General features: G+C 39.9%; 1 protein-coding gene across 1 annotated transcript in view; it reads right to left on the bottom strand.

Moving 5' to 3' along the window:
- Positions 1–6479: 6479 nt before the first annotated feature.
- Positions 6480–19759, bottom strand: part of HAO1 (hydroxyacid oxidase 1) — a gene marked incomplete at both ends in the record, with an annotated part of 64456 nt that continues 51176 nt past the window's right edge. The window contains 4 exons of the mRNA XM_079945928.1: positions 6480–6550; positions 8467–8536; positions 8652–8810; positions 15298–15389. Coding sequence (XP_079802054.1) covers positions 6480–6550; positions 8467–8536; positions 8652–8810; positions 15298–15389 — 392 coding nt within the window. The remainder of the gene's footprint in view (positions 6551–8466; positions 8537–8651; positions 8811–15297; positions 15390–19759) is intronic.

The following is a 19759-nucleotide window of genomic DNA, read 5'->3' on the forward strand; positions in this document are numbered from 1 at the left end:
GAATCTTTAAATGTTTGTTTTAACAGAACAAATGTACCAAAATTTATAATAACCACTGATGTTACTATTGTTATAACATTGTTAGTAAGGCTAACATAGAAAATAGAGGACAATGTTAATAATATATAATAATTCATATGAGACATATACTAATTAAGTTGGGACTTTTTTTCATATTTAAATTAAAATTAAAGCAATGTGCTAAGCATAGTCCTGTTTTTAAATTGTGAGTCATGGGGCATGTAGCATTACCTCAGCTGAAGGTGTTGAAATTCAGAGATAAAGAAATCATTTTTCAGGCATCAGGTTTTTGTATTTGTTTTTGTTTTTTTGGTGGGTGGTGTTAGCAAGAGGAAGAAAGCACGCCAGTCTGGATTTTGCCAGATGCCAGATGGCAATGCAAAATGTCTGACAAAGGCAAGTGTGACCCCAAAGTATTATACTCATCTCAGCTACCATTCAAATATAAACACATCAGGCCAATTTTCAAACATGCAGAAACTCAAGGAATACAGTTAATTTTGAAAATATAATTTACCAATGAAATCGAAGTTAAGAACCAAGGAATAGAGAAGCTCTGAAGACTATTGTAAGTACTAAACCTATTTCAATGAAAACTAATAGTAAACAATTTTGGAAATTATTGTTACAGAGGAAGATGCTTTATACTTTGATAGTAGACAGATATTAAGAAAATTGGGAGAGAAAGGGAGAAAAAAGAAAAGAGACTAGGTGTAAGGGCTAATTTCTTCATTTTTTACAGTGATGAGTTAATTGATACTGTCTGAAATTGAAATATGTATATGCCAGAAATAACAAATTACTCCAACCTCTTAAGTTTTAAATAATTTTCAAAATGCAATGAACAAAAACTTATATGCTATATTTCTTTTTGGACGATCATTTACCTTAATTTTAAGAATTCCTTCAATTTCTCTTTCCCTTCTACTAAATTCAAGTAACACTAAATTGAATATTTTACTTAAATGTAACATTTATTGTGTAGTTCTATTTCAGCAAAGCCATTTCTATCTATGTATCCAGCTGCTATTTATTATATATATATATATATATATAGCAATGTCTGAAATGGTATTCATCTAATATAAATAATAATTATCTCTATGTGGTAAAATATGTGATTTTTTTTTACTCTGTTGAATTGCTTGGAATACTTAACATTTTCACAAAAAGTCAAAGTTTTGAAATAAGTAATATAAAAACAAAATATGTATTTGAACTTATTTCTCCTGATAATAATTATTATGAATAAGACTTTGAATCTCAACTTATAATTCACGATACATTCTCACATATTTCACCATGCTGTGTTCTCATTTCACGGCTGAGAATCTGAGGGTGCGAAGGTTAAATAATGCTTCACATAGCTAGTTACTCAGATCTTCAGGATCCTAACCCAGTGCTTTGGGGTGAGTTGGCTTTCAACTTCATTTAGTGAAGTTGGTAATAAAGCTTTAATATATAATGAAAAGCATATTGCTATAAACTAGTCCATCAATAAGAAGATCCCCATACTGTTAGACTCAGGAGTTTGACTATAATGGAAAACAAATCAGCTTTAAAGACAGATGATCTAACCAGAGGACACAGGTAGGAAACTGAGCCAGAGTCTTTTCCCCAATGAGGCTGAATCAAATGAACAAACAAAATCAAATTTATTGCTCACTTGAATTCCAGCCCTTGCATTGACATTATTCAGGATAACACAATTCTTGGTTTTCAGAAGATCCTGGAAAATTTTTAGTTGAACCTATGCTCATTATCTAAAATGATATTCAGGAAAATATCAGTAGAAAAACAAACAGATAACTGGATAAAAATAAGCTTTCTTATTTCCCCCAAACAACTATTAGTGAGGAAATAAGATACTGATTGCTCAAGTTAGATTTGGATAAGGACAGGAAATTACATCTTTTTAAATAGGTAAGATTTCCCATCACACAAACATATAATAATACCCTTCTGTCATTTGTGTTAACATTTGTATTATCTAAAATAAACTCTCAACCTGATGTTCTTCTATAACTGGCATGTGACAGAGCACACATTGAAGAAAATATAAGTTCAGAAAGCATCCTCTATCTTTATGTTATAAGAAAACTTCAGTCTTTCCTAAACAGACAAACTTTATTTTGTTGCTATGCAATGGACATGCAGTACAGTTCATCAGACAATAAATAAATTATGGATTTTACAATGAAAGATCTTTTCTCCTTATTTGAGAACAAGCCACCACTTCCTTTCATGCTATACTAATCCACCACAGCCCTCTAAAGCTGTTTCACAAATGTTAATGTTTTGGCAAGATAAACGAATGAATAACACAGCAATGACATAGATGCAGTTTGCAAACTGCAGGATAAGAAGCATCCATACTACTTGATTTATTCCTACAGGCCTGGGATTCTGGGCTCCCCAAGCCTGGTGGAGACAAGGAAGTTTATTTCACACCCACGTTCTTCCACATAGCAGAATATAAGCAAGCTTAAACAAAAAAGAGTCTGATTAATTCTGTTAGCAGGCACCCATTACTGCTACATATCTCAGTCATGATTCTGTGTAGGGGCATAAGAGTGATTTTAGCCGTGAGGGAAAGATCTGTGAGGCCAAGATGTTACAAGAGTTGAGAACTCGTGCCTCATGCACCAGACATCGGCCATGCCCATGTTTAATATGACCCGCTCCATGTTTAGATTGTTAAATATTTGCCAGCCTTAAAATCTTCACATAACAATGTTGATGTCTAGCTTTTCTTGAAAAATCAGAAAATAACACTGAACTTGCATTTTCACTAAAATCAGTGGGAATCAGCTTCCAGCAGAAAAAACAACCCAAACATGTAACCATAGGAGAATGAATCAATAAATTGTGGCATGTTCATGCATTGAATAAACAGAACTAATTACTGATATACTCAACAACATGAATGGACTTCACATACAAAACAAAAACAGTAGTACATACTGTATGATCCCACATATGAAGTTCAAGAACAGCCAGAACTAACCAATGGGGATGGAAGTTAACATAAGTTTATTTCTGGTAGAGGGGGTCATTTGGGGATGATGGAGAAGCTCCAAATCTTGATCTGGGTGCTGATGGTCACATGAGTGTATGTGTAAAATGTTTAAACCTCTGACAAATTTGAGCACGTAACACACATCACTGTAAGTACTTTGTGCCTCTATAAGAAATAAATTTCAACAAGAAGAATCAATTGGCTGAAGAAAAGGTGGCCTTTTTAGGTGGGGTGTCATCCATATGCAACAGCCGGCTCATTACATGATCTGCTTGGCAAATAGGAATTGATGCTTCTTGCTCTAGACAAGACCGGTGGTTCTCAAAGTGTGTGTCTACAAGAGTGGTATCAGCCTCACCTGGGAGCATGTTAGAAATGAAGATTCCCAGGCCACACCCCAGACCTGCTGAATCAGAATCTATGAGTGTGGCCCCAGCAATCTGTTTTAACAAGCCCTCCAGGTGATTATAATACACTCTCCAGCTTGAGAAGTACTTCTTTAGGGCACCATATACATTAAACACACAAGAAAAGCAGACTTGGCCTATATTAAGCTATCTGTTCTCTATTATCCCCTCCCTCAACATATTTTAAGAAACTCAGGAACAGAAAAATCAGTTGTCTTCCTCAAAGAACTTCTTTCAAGTTCAAGTGAGAAAATACCCAGCAAGGGATGTGCAACAAACACGCCCCCCTTTTTGTCTCAGACATCAGACAGATTTGGTTTTAACGTTGTTACAACTGGACTGGAGACACTCTCAAAACAATGTAAAAACAGCTTTATGTCTTCCTGATTATGGAAACAACACTCATCATGAAGCATTTAGTTGTATTATGACTCTGAAGAAAAAATGGATATCTACGTTGAAGGAGGTAGTGTGGATCTGGGGGGTCATAAAAGTGTTTAGAAATTCACAAATTAAGACCATTCAGGGGCTTCCCTGAGGGCACAGTGGTTGAGAATCCGCCTGCCAATGCAGGGGACACGGGTTCGAGCCCTGGTCTCGGAAGATCACACATGCCACGGAGCAATTGGGCGTGTGAGCCACAATTACTGAGCCTGCGCGTCTGGAGCCTGTGCTCCCCAACAAGAGAGGCCGCGATAGTGAGAGACCCGTGCACCGCGATGAAGAGTGGCCCTCGCTTGCCACAACTAGAGAAAGCCCTCGCACAGAAACAAAGACCCAACACAGCCATAAATAAATAAATTTAGGAAAAAAAAAGATCATTCATCATCGTTCTCATAAGACTCACTTAAAATGCCATTGTGAAGATCTCCATTTGCTGAGAAAGCTATCAAGTTTTTAGCAGCCACAAACTATAATGTAGCCAAAGTGGACATTCTTTGCAAACAGCAAAGGCACTTCTGAATCAGTTGGTGGGATCAAAGAAGTGCTTATTATAGACCTATTAACTGATCAATATTAATTGGAAAAGCACAAAACAATTACGTGATATGACAGTCATATTCTTTCTTAGTATTTGGAGAAAAATTTAATTTCTTTTTATCAGATAAAATGATTCTTTTTTAACTTTTTTTAAAATTTATTTTTAAATTTTTTATTGTATTTTATTTTTTATATTTTTGACCATGCCATGCAGCATGTGGAATCTTAGTTCCCCAACCAGGGATCGAACCCGTGGCCCCTGCAGTGAAAGCATGGAATCTTAACCACTGGACCACCAGGGAAGTTGCTAAATGATTCTTCTTTATCAGACCTAGATATAAGTTCAAAAAGAAAGATATATGTTTGTGTCCATCATAGTATTTACAAATATCTTAGCATTTAAAGGAAAAGAGAGAAGGAGGGAAGAAAGGAGAAAGAGACAGACACAGAGAGAGAGAGACAAAGAGAGAGATCTGAGAATGATCAAACAGTATAATAAAACAAGAAGACATAATATCATGGTCATATTTCAAGGTAGTGATTCTCTCAATTGTTTCATTCAGTACTTCACACTAAATGAACAACCAGAGAGATGGTGAAAAGACAATTTCAGACTCACCTTGATTACCAAGTTTACCTATAATCTGTCAAATACCTGGTTGGGGAATAAATGTAAAAGTCACGTGACAAGGGCTTCCTGGACAGTTCGCCAATACAGTCACACAGGACTCCAGGCTCCAAAGGGGGCCTCAAGCGTAAGTTTAGTGTTCTGTTGTTGGCTTGAAATTCTTAATAATCTTATCTTTAAGTTTGTGTTTTATAATAAAGGATGATGGGACCATGGAACACGTGCTGGGGCCTGGGAGTCTAGAATCACACATTATCCCCACCCCGCACCCCCTCCACCCTACCACCCTGCCACCACCTCCCCACATTTCCTGAACGAGTCCTTGGCTGCTGGCTGAACCACCGGCCCAGTGGCAGTGCCGCCATCCACCCCCAGCAGGAGTTGGGACAGATCACAGGGTGGTATTCAGGCACCGGTGAGGATCCCCGTGCCCAAGGAAACATGACATTAAATAGCAAAGAAAAGAGACCTTGACAGGTTAAGAGAAAAACCTTGAAAGAAAGGAAAAGGCCTTTTTCCTGCTTTTTTGAACAGGGGGCCCACATCTTCACTTGACATGGCCCTCACAAAGCATGTAGCTGGCCCGGTACATGACTATGAGTGGAAAGAAGCAAACGAGTAAAGAAGAGGAACTAGGAGGTATAAGAGAATGAATGGGTATGCACAGGGAACAGAGAGGTAGTTCGGGCTCAGAGATTAAAATAGTTGAATTCCACAGTTACAAATTGACCCGATATCTTCTTTTCAAAAAATGCTTTATTTCTCTCTGAATAAGAAGCAATCTATATCATAAAATACTCATATATTCTGATACTAAAGCTGTGAATGGAAATCTACATTCAAAGAAGTAGAATAGCCCAGGGTGTTAAAAAGTATCTAGAAAAAACACAAATTACCACCAACTTATCCTAATTCTCTCAAGTGCTATCTCCTTAGTGTTGTGAATTCAAATCTCCTGTTTCTCCAGGCACATCCAGCCTTCTGAACCTGCGCTTAGATTTTAAGAACACAGTTTTAGGGATATCCACACACAATGCAGGTTAATAAACAGGGAGATCATTATCTTTTTACCTCTGCACTAGCTACGTCCAATTTCACCCAAGGATATCTTTTGTTTTGTAGCACGTGAGGCTGCCAGGGGATGACGTTGTCTAAATCCATTTTCAATGTTTTCTTTTTAACAGTTAATATATTTCCAGGATGCTAGTCCATTTCTTTCTAAAAGGTTCCTAGGACACTCATTGAAAAGTCAAAAGCAATGAACTTAAAATAGCAAGGGATTGCTATTTTGTTGGAGAAGAACGACACCCTTTGTATCGAAGTGGGGAATTACAGACTGTGGTCACCCTCTGCACAGTGTCTCTTTGTCAAGTAATACACGCCAAAAAAAAAAATAATACAGATGGGAAAATATTGTGCACTGTCAGATCTTGGAAACGGCCAAAAGATTTTTCCTCACCAATGTCTTGTCGATGACTTTCACATTCTGGCACCCTGAAAAAATAATGCATACATTTAATATGAAATGAATGCAATAATAATCAGGCAGGTAATCGTTTTCCCAAGGAATGTAAAACTTGACAAATGTAAGGTTTATGATTCAAGGTAAGCTTGCCAAATCTTATGTGGCATGAGACCATTTTTATTACCTAAACAGTCCTTAACACAAAATGACTGGCACATATTTTTATTAACACAAAGAGTATATTCTTTTCTGCCACATTTAATAGAGAGTCAGTGGCTGAAAGCTCTCTTTTAGGATATGTCTGTAGCAAATTAAAATGCAGAGTGAGGATTCAGAGAATGGCGTTCTTCTCACTGATGCTGTGTCCACACAGCCTCAGCTCAGGAGAGTGTAGACCACTGATCTCCAGAATTCTATCTGTGGGGACAATCTGAGTGACACGAATCACAGAAAAGGAAGCCCTCATTACTTTCAGAAGTGGGGGAGGTGATAATTGACTCATGGTGATTCTTTGCATCTAGAGGTCCATTCTGAGTCAAATTCAGTCACTAGGAATAATGGTGATTATTTACTTGTTCGTTCCTTCAGCAAATACTTATTATTTACGTGCTATGCACGGCTCTAGACACTGGGGATACTGCAGTAAAGATAACAAAGATCCCTGCCTCAGGGTTCTTACTTCCAGAGAGGAAACAGAAAATACATAATGCATGTAATTAAAAAATTAATTATGTGATAGATTATCTATAGAAGGTGTTAGGTGTTATGGAAAAATAATGAAATAGTAACAGGGAAAAAAACTGGAAGTTGAGTGGGTGGAGGACAAATTGCCATTTTAAATACGGTGGTCTGGATGGGACACTGTGAGAAAGTAGGATGTAAGTGAGACTTGAAGGACATGGGAGAGTTAGCCACGTAGATATCTGGGGAATGAGCGTCCAGGTAGGAGGCGCGGCCAAGGCCAAAGCCCTAAGGCTGAAATATGTCTGACATGGTCAAGGATAATCAAGGAGGCAAATGTGGCCTGGGTGGAATAAGCAAGAGTGAGAGTGGGAGGAGCTGAAGTCAGAGAGGTGACAGAGGTCAATCACATAAGACCTCGTAGACCATCGTAAAGACTTCAGCATTTACTCTGAATAAATTGAGAGCCATTGGAGAGTTCTGATCAGAAGAGTGATATGACCTGAGTTCATGTTTAAAAGGATAGTCCTGATGCTGTGATCAGAATAGACTGGGACAGGGATGGAAGCAACGATAGACAGGCTGACCCGAAATTCCCTAGGAAAGAGAGACAACGATGGGAAGGATACACAGGAAGACCATCACAATATCCAAGATGAAGAAAGATCATGAAGGCTCCAGACAGGCTGGTGGCAGAGGAGGTGGTGAGTAGGTCTCTTTTACAGAAAGCACCTCTGTGGATGTGAGGGTATGAGAGACAAAAGGAGTCAAGAGTGACTTAAGATTTTTGATCTGAGCAACTGAGATAATAGTATTAACATGAACTGAGACTGGAGAGTTGGAAGGTAGAGCAGGTTTAAAGGGGAAAGTTGGCAGTTTAGTTTTAGACAGGTAGACTTTGAGATGCCCCTTAGACATCCAGATGGAGCTGTTGACTAGCCAGTTAGATTTCTCATTCATGTGTTAAGAGAGGAGGAAGGGTTCAATGTAGTGTTCACCATTAAGGTACTAGTAAGACTCACCAAAATATCCCTGAGAAGACTGTCAAAGGCTAAGTGACCACTCCAGACAGCACACACTGTGGAGTTTCTCCGTCCAGAGAGCACTCTGCACTACAGCTGTGAGTATGCAGCCAACGTTAAATTGAATTACACTCCAAATGATTCCATCCTCTTCCCCTTCAAATTCACTTCTCTCCACCAAGGAGCCTGGCCTAAAGACACCCAGAAGAAAAGAAGTTGTAAATGAGAGTACCAAGCCTTACCACTCAGAGCCATGGCCAACCAGAATTCTTCCTTCAGTATCTCAAGGACATCCTGAACGCCTTTCTCTCCCTAAGCAAATAGAAGACACAGATCTTTTGAGTAAGTCAGTCTGAATGGTTTCACAGATTTATTTCACAGTTGAGTCATCCTGTTTTATATATTTATTGCTTTGTCCTCTCATTACCTGCAAAGCCAGGCCCCAAATGATCGGTCTCCCCACAAACACAGCCTTGGCTCCCAGGGCCAGAGCTTTCAGAATATCGGTCCCCTTCCGTACACCCCCATCCAGGAAGACTTCCACCTTCCCTTCCACAGCCTCCACAATTTCTGGCAGAACGTCAATCTGTGGAGACAAGAGGTCAGTAAAGTGATACTATGCATGCTGAATTGTTCTCCAATTCAACTTCCTCAGGCCACCAACCACCTGACAGGGCTTAGAGTGAAAGAGGCTAGGTTTAGAATCAACAGTAAAGCTATTCCCTCCTAAAATAAGAGGTGCAAATGCTAGTAATAAAAAACCAACTAAATTTGGAACTGACTTATTTTTCTATCAAAATCCAAGGGTTTTATTCTATTCCTGATATTCAAATTCAAATATCATGATCCAAAAAATATATAAACACAATTTAAAAGCACGTAATGATCTTAAAAGACACAGAGCTGTTTTTTCATTAAACACATAAATATAAATGAATTATCTTGCTCATATAAATTATTCTGAACATTATTTACTCATTGAAAAATGAGTTGTTAAAATTCATACTCAGGTTGTGGTAGAAGAAATGGTATATAAAAATGCAAACACCACCAGTCACAGAAAATCTTAGTCTCTGATTTTCCCATCCAAAATACGGGAATATGTACAATAATGTAGCAAATATATATAATAATATAGGAAACATCCAGCTGTACATTAGAGAATTCTCCCTGATAACATTTTTCTTGCCTTTAAGGAAAATGACCACATGAAACTTGAAGATCCTCATCTTGATTGGCAATTGATGATAGGCTTATATCAGCACTAGAGAATATAAGATCCTCATTGAGGTCGATCTGGTATATTGCACTATTGTTCTTAATTCTTCACACCACTTTGAACCCACTTTTTCCAAGACCACTTGGCAGTGTTTCCTACTAAAAGAAACAGAGTGCACTTGCCACTACTCGACAGTGGCCTTGGCCTTGCAACTACTTTGGCCAATGACACTTGAGCAGAGGTGGCAGAGTGCCGTTTCTGGGCATAAGCCTTAAGAGACCTCGTGCATTTCAATTTTCTCCTGCACCTTGCATGGGAGGAGAATCCCCCAGGCAGTGCTTTCCCTTTAGCTAGACCCAGAGAAAATATTCAGCAAGCAGAGCTGCCCCATCCAAGCCCAGCTGGACCTGAAACTTGGAGCACAGCCATCTAACCAGTACCAAATCTAGATCGGCAGACCCCCAGTTGACACAAAGATTCATGGGAATAAAGACTCTGTTGATTTAAATCACTGAGTTTTTAATCTTTGTTTTCTAGCTCATAACGTTGGCTAATAGCCAACAATTTTAATAGCTAGTAACTGATACAATTGGCTACTTTGATGTGAATCTTTGCACTTGAGGGTGGAAACAATCCTCAAGGTGACCTGTAGATCAAAATCTGTAGAAATTATCCACTTTCATCCCCAAGTATTTAAATATAAAATTAAGTCCATACATTCAAGTGCAGTTTTTCTAGAAATAATTGTGCTGAAATCACTCAAAAGCTTTCCCACTTCTCCCCTAAAATTTTAGAGGCTCAACTTAAAGAGAGTTTTGTGTAAAAGGTTGAAGACCAAACCTGACTACAGATTTGGAGGAAGTGAAGGCAACAGTTGGAGCAGGGCCCCTAAAACGTTTGGCAGGTAGTGTGATTTTCCCCTTTTCCTTTTGGCTTTTCTGCCTGGCCAAACATGCTTTGGATCCATTTACATACGTCCCTTTACCTATACATAGTCCTCTTTTTACAGTCAGGCAAGTTACATCAACATATAAATGCTACAATTTCCAAGTGATGATGCAAGCTATAATTAAGCATATTTCCCCATTTGAAACCAAAACCAAAGAAAAATATTAGCTAGCTTGGGTTCAATACACATTTTCACAGTCACGCAAATCAAGTCTGTTTAGGATATTTCCAATGCCCAAACTAGCCTAAAAAATAAACTAATAAGGTACTTAAAATGTGAATCCTGGGTTATAAAATTTAGTCCAGATTGGTGTTTCCTGTGTCCTTGGACAAGGATGTTCTATCCATAGCTGAGCATTTCTATCCTCCCTTTCTTCTTTCTGGAGCTGCAGTTTTACTGTGTATATATTATGCAGAATAATTCTGATCAGAGCAGATTAAATAAGTAAATGTAGTAGAAAAATCCACTATTTTATGACTGTTCTGTTTCCCTTTTTTTCAGCTTGCTACACATCTAAGAGACAATTCATTTCAGCTTTTCTTTCCTTAAAGGTTCTTTAGACAACTAATTTTAGGCTTATCTCCAGCAGAGTTAATCTACAGGAAAATACGGTAAGATTCCAATGTACTACTACTCACTCATCCATCCATTCATTGATTTTTTTTTAACATCTTTATTGGAGTATAATTGCTTTACAATGGTGTATTATTTTCTGCTTTATAATGAAGTGAATCAGCTATACATATACATATATCTCATTCATTGATTTATCAAACACTTTATTGATTACCTGGCAGATTCCAGGCATTATGCCAGGCAGTTTAAGGAATCCAAAATGAATCCCACAGGGATCTGACTCCCAAAGAGCTCCCCTCTTTCCTGTTCCTGCTCAAGGTACACACTTCCAGGTCCCCCCTGTCCCACAAAACTTCCACTCACAGGGGGCTTCCATCTTTCTACATTCTTATAGCATCCAGTCCTATACTCTTGATTTCCAAACCAAAGCAGTTGAGCACAAACAAAAACAGAAAAGCCAGAGGTGCTTTAGTTAACAGTGAAGGAGACAGATTCCAGGCCATTGCCCACGAGTCCTCCTCTGACTCTCTACCCATCACGCTTCACCAGGCAGCCCTGCCTGGGGGTGGGGATGTGAGTTCTACTAAGCACGTTTAGAAAATCACTGGTCCATATAGGTCTGGCGATTGTTTGCAACTGTAAAAATGACTGCAACTATTTCCTTCCCTATCTCCATTTCCTTGCAACATGACATTTCCGCTTCTCCCATCATGAGGGAGAAATGGGGCCAGAAGAGTCTACTTCCTCACCCCTTGAATCTAAACCAGCCTTGTGACTTGCTTTCACCAATAGAACAAGAGAGAAGTGACAGTGTGCCTGTTCTAAGCCTAGAGCTCAAGAGGCTTTGCATATTTCCACTTGCTCTCTAGGAAACCAGGCCACCTAATATGCTAGATGTGAGACGATGCAGAGTCATCCCTGCTGATGTCATCCTACACTAGTCTGCCCTAGTAGACCCAGCAATGGACCACATACGCATATGAGTGAGCCCAGCCAGGACCAGAAAAACCTCCCAGTGGATATCAGCTCAAATTGCCAACACACAAAGTTGTGACATGAATAAATGGCTGTTGGATTTTAGCCAGTAAATTTCAGAGTGGTTTGTTACACAGCAAAAGCTAACTGATATATCAAGTGTCTCTCAGAGGTAGAATTTCATGAATTCCTTTCAGAAGGAAAAATGAAAGATCTCATAGAATATGCCCAAGGACTCAACTTTAGAAACACTGATTTAACAACTCAAAGTTTATTTTCTGAAAAGGTTTTACAGTTGAGAATTTTGACTAGAAAGGAATGTCATATTTTTAAGTTTAAGGTATTTTGGGTCCAGTTAGCATCAAAACAAAAATGAAAAAAGAATTCTCCTAGGGTTCAAAGACTCCAGAGAATTTGTCTTTAGACCCCAGTTTGAGATGTTCCAGTACTGTGGATTTTGGAAATTGATTTGATTCTGCCATATCATTCGCTAATTACTCCAAGACAAGTCTTGGCCACATTATTACCTTCAGGGTAAGGATCTTAACATGAACTTATTTTTAAACTCTTTGCTGTAGCAGGGGTCTGGCAGTGGTTCTTGGTAGCGTTGCATTAAGATGGACTTAAGTCAAACTCCTGTTCTAGGACTCCTAATGATAAGTATTTCTCCATACAAAGAAACTCTGTGATTTATAGAAATGTAGAAATCATATAATCCAGATGTTCTATTTTTGCAACCAACACAACGTTATGAAGAGGCTCAGGCTGAAAAGTTTGAGCAACTTGCTCACCCAGCTCTCACCCCTCAGAGGAGGCAAGACAAGGACTTGAACCCAAAACTCTGGGTTCATTTCAATGCTCTGCCAGTGAAATCATGTTGCCTCTTTGGCTCTGAATTATGATGTCACAGAATGTGCAGGAGAGCAAGTCCTTCTGTGTATCTACTGAAAAGTTCTACACCACAGCATCCTCCAAGCCTTTTGCCACACACCTCAAAATCACCATACTGAGAGAAAAGCACCTTCACTATAAACTCAATACTGTTTCACATTCCTCTCATTGTCATGCACCTTAAATTTGCTCTAAAGTAGGAGGCAAAACTCAAGCAAGCATCTCCTCTCATGTACACATCATGCAAAGGAGAGGGTAATTGTTTTTCTTAAAATAGTCTCTGAGACCACAACTCAAAAAACTCTTTTAGATAAGTTTCCATATTCCCTCAGCCAGAAGGAAATAAATCACACCATTTAGATATTTTCCCCTTAAAATCTAGTTAGATTTGATTTCAGTAGATTTAAATTTTATTTTTAGAAAACAAACTGAATTTGGCCTGCACACTAAGTCTACATCTTCATACAAAAGAGAGTCATAAATCAGCGGAAAAGCCTTGAACTGTGACCATCTTCTCCCTGCCCAAAGGAGCTCTTCACCCTCCACTGCAGGTAATGTTTAATATCACCTAAAAAGATGGGTCTTTATAAGTAATGCTGAATTGGAAAGAGCTGACAACTTCCAATTTTATGATTTTAATTATTGACTGCGTGCAAAGACTTGATTCATTCCTATCATTAGCCCATTAGTGCTTCACGAAAAAGTCTGAGTGCAAATGCGTATACCCAATAGCTCCCTGTCATCATTCAATCTGCCCTAACCTACACAGCATCCGTGGCTTTAGCTAAATCAGCCTGCTAGTTTAATGCAACAGTATTCCACTACTACTTTACTAAATTATTTGAATAAATTCAAATATTCATCCCAATTAAAGCCATCCACTATTAACTATGACTAAATGGTTCTGACAAAAGGGGGAAATGCATATGATGATCCAGCTCAGAAATGATGGCCTAGGAAGTCCATTCACATTATTTTGTAGATACATATTTATTTAAGTTTTGTTACATGATGCTAGCTTACTTTGCCTATGATAGATAATTGAGATTATAGAACACTAAAGTTTAAAGGCACCAAAGAAGTAATCTAATTGATTTTTAAACTTTAAAAGATGAAAAAACTGAAATTCGGAGGGACTATTGAGTCCTTCTGCCCCATAGCAGGTCAGGCCCTTCTCTCTTTCCTTGGCTCTCATAATTATGTGGGCCACCTCATTGATCTTCCTGTCCCCTGTAATGCCACAGTCCAATTTGTGATACTCGTTGCTGCTAACTCAGGGCTTTGCTATTGCATATTCAATGACATAATATTAAAGGACCTCCTCCCAGACCTCTCCTAGCAGGTGTATTTCCCAGGACTCCCGACTCCCACCAGGTAGTGCAAACAAAATGGATTCCTTGGTATTCCCCAAACACATCTCACTCTTTCCCATTCCACTTTTAGACTCACACTCGTAAAAACAGGGGTCCACATGAGAACAGAGCAGAGGTGAAAGGCAACTGCAGTCCCATTGCCTCATCTAAAAGAATCTTGGTCATGTTCCCACAAGTGGACAGCCTGTAAGGGGACCCCACCCCACTCCACCTACAGCTTCTGGCCTCCATTCTAGATCATGGATCCATGAAATCCACCCCTAGATATGTGTCTGCTTCCATGACTTTTGGTCCACTTCTGGGCCCACCAATCCTTGATCTTAAAATCAACCCCTGGTTGGACTCCTTGGCTCTTGGCCTTTTTGGAGATAATTGCTCTCCTTTACAGTTTTAACTCCATCCCAAATCATTCCAACCAGCTTAGTTTACTTTTATATCTGGATTCTGGACTCTTATTTGCCTAGCATAGTGTGTACAGTGTATACAAAACATAGATTCACATTGGATCTCCTGGGTAGCTGTCAAAAATACTAGTGCCTCTGCCTCCCCTGGTCCTGCAAGATTCTGATGGATGGATCTAGGGTGCAGCCTGGGAATTAGGATTCTTTACAGTTTCCCAGGTGATTCCAATATGCAGCCAAGGTAGTTCACAGCTCCAACAGAGTAGCTTGTTTGCAGCAGACATCTCCTCACCTGGACCACAGGATTTCTACCTCCTTTCCCCACCTGCCCTCACTCTGCAGTTCTTCAACTCCCACCTCCAGGAAACTCATGGCATAATATTTTCTTTCATACTCCAATTTATAATATACTTATTGGTATATTTATGAAAACAGGAATAATCCCTGCCTACTAATGGCTTGGTATTTAACACAGACTTTTATAAGTTTACAAATAAATAGACCGAATAGTGATCTAATTTAGGTAGTTACTTGCCACTAAACTTAAAATCTGAGCTCTTACCTATATTCATACATATTTTACCTTGAGTATTCACACAAAAATATATACACAAGGAAAGGCAGTCATAGAGATAGCCAAAAGTGGGATAGAAATGGGAATACCAGTTGAGGCATTTGCCAAAACTCACAGTGGCTGGCACCCCGTCGAGCTGTCGACCCCCATGATTTGACACCAAGATCCCGTCCAAACCATGTTTAACTGCCTCCCTGGCATCATCACCTAGAAAGAGCAAGACAACCATTGTATGGAAAAGGCAACTTAATAAAGGCTTGAGTTCTGAGGCCAAAGCATCCCAGTCAAAGGGAGCCTGACCTCATACATACGTATCTTGCTTGGAAATTTTAACACAGAAATACACTCAAGGGTTAAATCTGGAATTATAGTGATGGCTTCTTTGGCCAAAAAAGGTTAACACTTAGAACAATTTAATGATAAAATAGAATTATCAATAGACAGAAAATTGACATGCAGTTAAAAATGTATTTATCCTGAAAAGTAAATACTCTTGCTAAGTAATTTTGTTATTAACAAGATCATATTATTTAGCATTTAATATAAATATTCCTCTACAATTTAATAACATAAAAGAACATCCAAGTAGCAAGCACTTTCAGTACAACAGGTGATGAACAAGTCTATTTCCAAAACATTCCTTAATATAAAGATATAACTTTAATAATTATTTTAAGTAATAGTGTTCTATAATTAAATGTATTTTTCCCATTGAAATATACAAAAATGTAATATTAAAATTATATGCTACACCTCTAATCATGCTTCAAAATATATTGGTTTCTGAAAATATAGTTAAATAATAGATTAACATTTTCTTAAATCAGTTTCCAACTTTTTTTATACTTTATATTTTAACTATTATTTTCAATATTCTCCCAATAAAAAACATTCTCTAACAGAATTACAAAAATAACACTGGTTCTCCAATTTAACACTCAAAGATAGTCCAAGGTTGTAGTGAAATCAGATTTTGGAAACTTAAGCAGATAGATACAGAACATTGTATATATTCATAAATTCAGCAATGGAGATCAAAGGCAGACCTGACAAGAATAATAAAAAAAGATTCACAGGAGAATTTATAATTCTGGTTGTTTGAAAGTTTTATGCTAAATCACCATCTTCCAAACTGTGTTTCATGGAATACTGCTTTTTAAATGTTCCCATTTTTCAAAATAATGCTAGAAATATTTTTCTTCTAAAATTATAGGTACATGGAAATGTAAACCCATGTGGTATAGACTGAATATTTGTGTCCTTAAAAATTCACATGTTCTAGATTGGTCCAAGATAGCAGAGTAGAAGGATGTGCATTCACTCCCCTTTGTGAGAGGACCAGAATCACAACTAACTGCTGAACAATCATCGACAGGAAGACACTGGAACTCACCAAAAAAATACTCCACATACAAGGACAAAGGAGAAGCCACCAGAAGATGGTAGGAAGGGTGCAATCACAATAAAATCAAATCCCATAACTTCTGGGTGGTTGACTCACAAACAGAAAAACAATTATACCATAGAAGTCCACCCACAGGAGTGAAGGTTCTGAGCCCCATGTCAGGCTTCCCAACCATGGGAGGAGGAATTCCCAGAGAAGCAGGCTTTGAAGTTAACTGGGATTAGATGGCAGGACTTTGACAGGTCTGGGGGAAACAGAGACTCCACTCATGGAGGGCACACACAAAGTAGAGTGCACATCAGGACACAGGGGGAAGGAACACTGACCCTATAGGAGACTGGATCAGACCTACCTGCTTGTGTTGGAGGGTCTTCTGCAGAGGCAGGGGGCGGCTGTGGCTCACCACAGGGACATGGACACTGGCAGCAGAAGTACTAGGAAGCACTCCTTGGTGTGAGCCCTCCCAGAGTCCACCATTAGCCCCACCAAAGGGTCTGTAGGCTCCAGTGCTGAGTCATCTCAGACTGAACAACCAACAGGGGGGAACTCAGCCCCACCCATCAGCAGACCAGCAGATTAAAGTTATATTGAGCTCTGCACACAAGAGCAATGCCCAGCTGAACCCACCACCAGTCCCTTCCATCAGGAAGCTGGCATAAGCCACTTAGACAGCCTCATCCACTAGAGATCAGACAGCAGAAGCAAGAAGAACGACAATCCTGCAGCCTGTGGAACAAAAACCATATTCACAGAAAGATAGACAAAATGAAAAGGCAGAGGACTATGTACCACATGAGGGAACAAGATAAAACTCCAGAAAAACAACTAAATGCAGTGGAGATAGGCAACCTTCCAGAAAAGAATTGAGAATAATGATAATGAAGGTGATCCAAAACCTTGGAAAAAGAATGGAGGCAAAGGTTCAGAAGATGCCAGAAATGTTTAACAAAGACCTAGAAGAATTAAAGAACAAACAAACAGAGAGGAACAATACAATAACTGAAATGAAAAATACACTAGAAGGAATCAATAGCAGAATAACTGAAGTAGAAGAATGGATAAGTGGCCTGGAAGACAGAATGGTGGAATTCACTGCCATAGAACAGAATAAAGAAAAAGAATGAAAAGAAATGAAGACAGCCTAAGAGACCTCTGGGACAGCATTAAACGAACCAACATTCACATTATAGGGGTCCCAGAAGCAGAAGAGAGAGAGAAAGGACCCAAGAAAATATTTGAAGAGATTATAGTTGACAACTTCCATAACATGGGAAAGGAAATAGTCACCCAAGTCCAGGAGGTGTAGAGAGTCCCAGGCAGGGTAAACCCAAGGAGAAACACACCGAGACACAAAGTAATCAAATTAAAGACAAAGAAAAATTATTAAAAGCAACAAGTGAAAAATGACAAACAAAATACAAGGGAAGAGGCTGAACAGGATGATGGCAGAAGAGTAAGACGCAGAGATCACCTTCCTCCCCACAGATACACAAGAAATACATTTACTTGTGGAACAACTCCTACAGAACACCTACTGAATGCTGGCAGAAGACCTCAGACCTCCCAAAAGGCAAGAAAGTCCCCACGTACCTGGGTAGGGCAAAAGAAAAAAGAATAAACAGAGACAAAAGGATAGGGACGGGACCTGCACCAGTGGGAGGGAGCCGTAAAGGAGGAGAGGTTTCCACACACTAGGAAGCACCTTCGCGGGCAGAGACTGCGGGTGGTGGAGAGGGAAAGCTTCGGAGCTATGGAGGAGAGCACAGCAACAGGGCTGCGGAGGGCAAAGCGGAGAGATTCCTGCACAGAGGATCGGTGCCGACTGGCACTCACCAGCCCGAGAGGCTTGTTGTCTCACCTGCCAGGGCGGGCGGGGCTGGGAGCTGAGGCTCTGGCTTCGGTCGGAGCGCAGGGAGAGGACTGGGGTTGGCAGCGTGAACACAGCCTGCAGGGGATTAGTGCACCATGGGTAGCCGGGAGGGAGTCCGGGGAAAAGTCCTGACCTGCTGAAGAGGCAAGAGACTTTTTCTTCCCTCTTTGTTTCCTCGTGTGCAAGGAGAGGGGATTAAGAGTGCTCCTTAAAGGAGCTCCAGAGACGGGCGCGAGCCGCAGCTAACAGCGCAGACCCCAGAGAAGGGCATGAGACGCTAAGGCTGCTGCCGCCGCCACCAAGAAGCCAGTGTGCGAGCACAGGTCACTATCCACACCCCGCTTCCAGGGAGCCTGTGCAGCCCACCACTGTCAGGGTCCCGGGATCCAGGGGGGACAACTTCCACGGGAGAACGCATGGCACGCCTCAGGCTGGTGCAATGTCCCACCAGCCTCTGTCACCGCAGGCTCGCCCTGCACTCCGTACCACTCAATCCCCCTGGCCTGAGTGAGCCAGAGTTCCCGAAGCAGCTGCTCCTCTAACCCCGTCCTCTCTGAGCGAAGAACAGACCTACATGCAGAGGCGGGGCCAAATCCAAAACTGAGCCCTGGGAACAGTGAGAACAAAGAAGAGAAAGGGAAATCTCTCCCAGCAGCCCCAGAAGCAGTGGATTAAAGCTCCACAATCAACTTGATGTACCCTGCCTGCACCTGTGGAATACATGAATATACAGTGAATCATCCCAAATTGAAGAGGTGGACTTTGAGAGCAAGATTTATTATTTTTTCCCCTTTTCGTCTTTTTGTGAGTGTGCATGTGTAGGCTTCTGTGTGAGATTTTGTCTGTATAGCTTTGCTTCCACCATTTGTCTTAGGGTTCTATCCGTCCGTGTTTTTTTTTTGTTTTGTTTTGTTTTTTGGGGGTTTTTAAAAATTTTTTCTGAATAATTACTCTTTATTTTAATTATTTTATTTTATCTTACTTTAATTTATATTATTTTATCTCTTTCTTCCTACCTTTCTTCCTTCTCATCTTCCTCCTTCCCTCCCTCCTTTCTTTCTTTCTTTCTTTCTTTCTTTATTTATTTCTACTTTTTCTTCCTTTTCTTCTGAGCCATGTGGATGAAAGTCTCTTGGTGCTGCAACCAGGAGTCAGTGCTGTACCTCTGAGGTGGGAGAGCCAACTTCAGGAACTGGTCCACAAGAGACCTCCCATGTCCACATAATACCAAATGGTGAAAATCTCCCAGAGATCTCCATCTCAACACCAGCTCCCAGCTTCACTCCACGACCAGCAAGCTAC

The sequence above is a fragment of the Stenella coeruleoalba genome, assembly GCF_951394435.1.
Source record: "Stenella coeruleoalba genome assembly, chromosome: 15".
Classification (NCBI taxonomy): domain Eukaryota; kingdom Metazoa; phylum Chordata; class Mammalia; order Artiodactyla; family Delphinidae; genus Stenella; species Stenella coeruleoalba.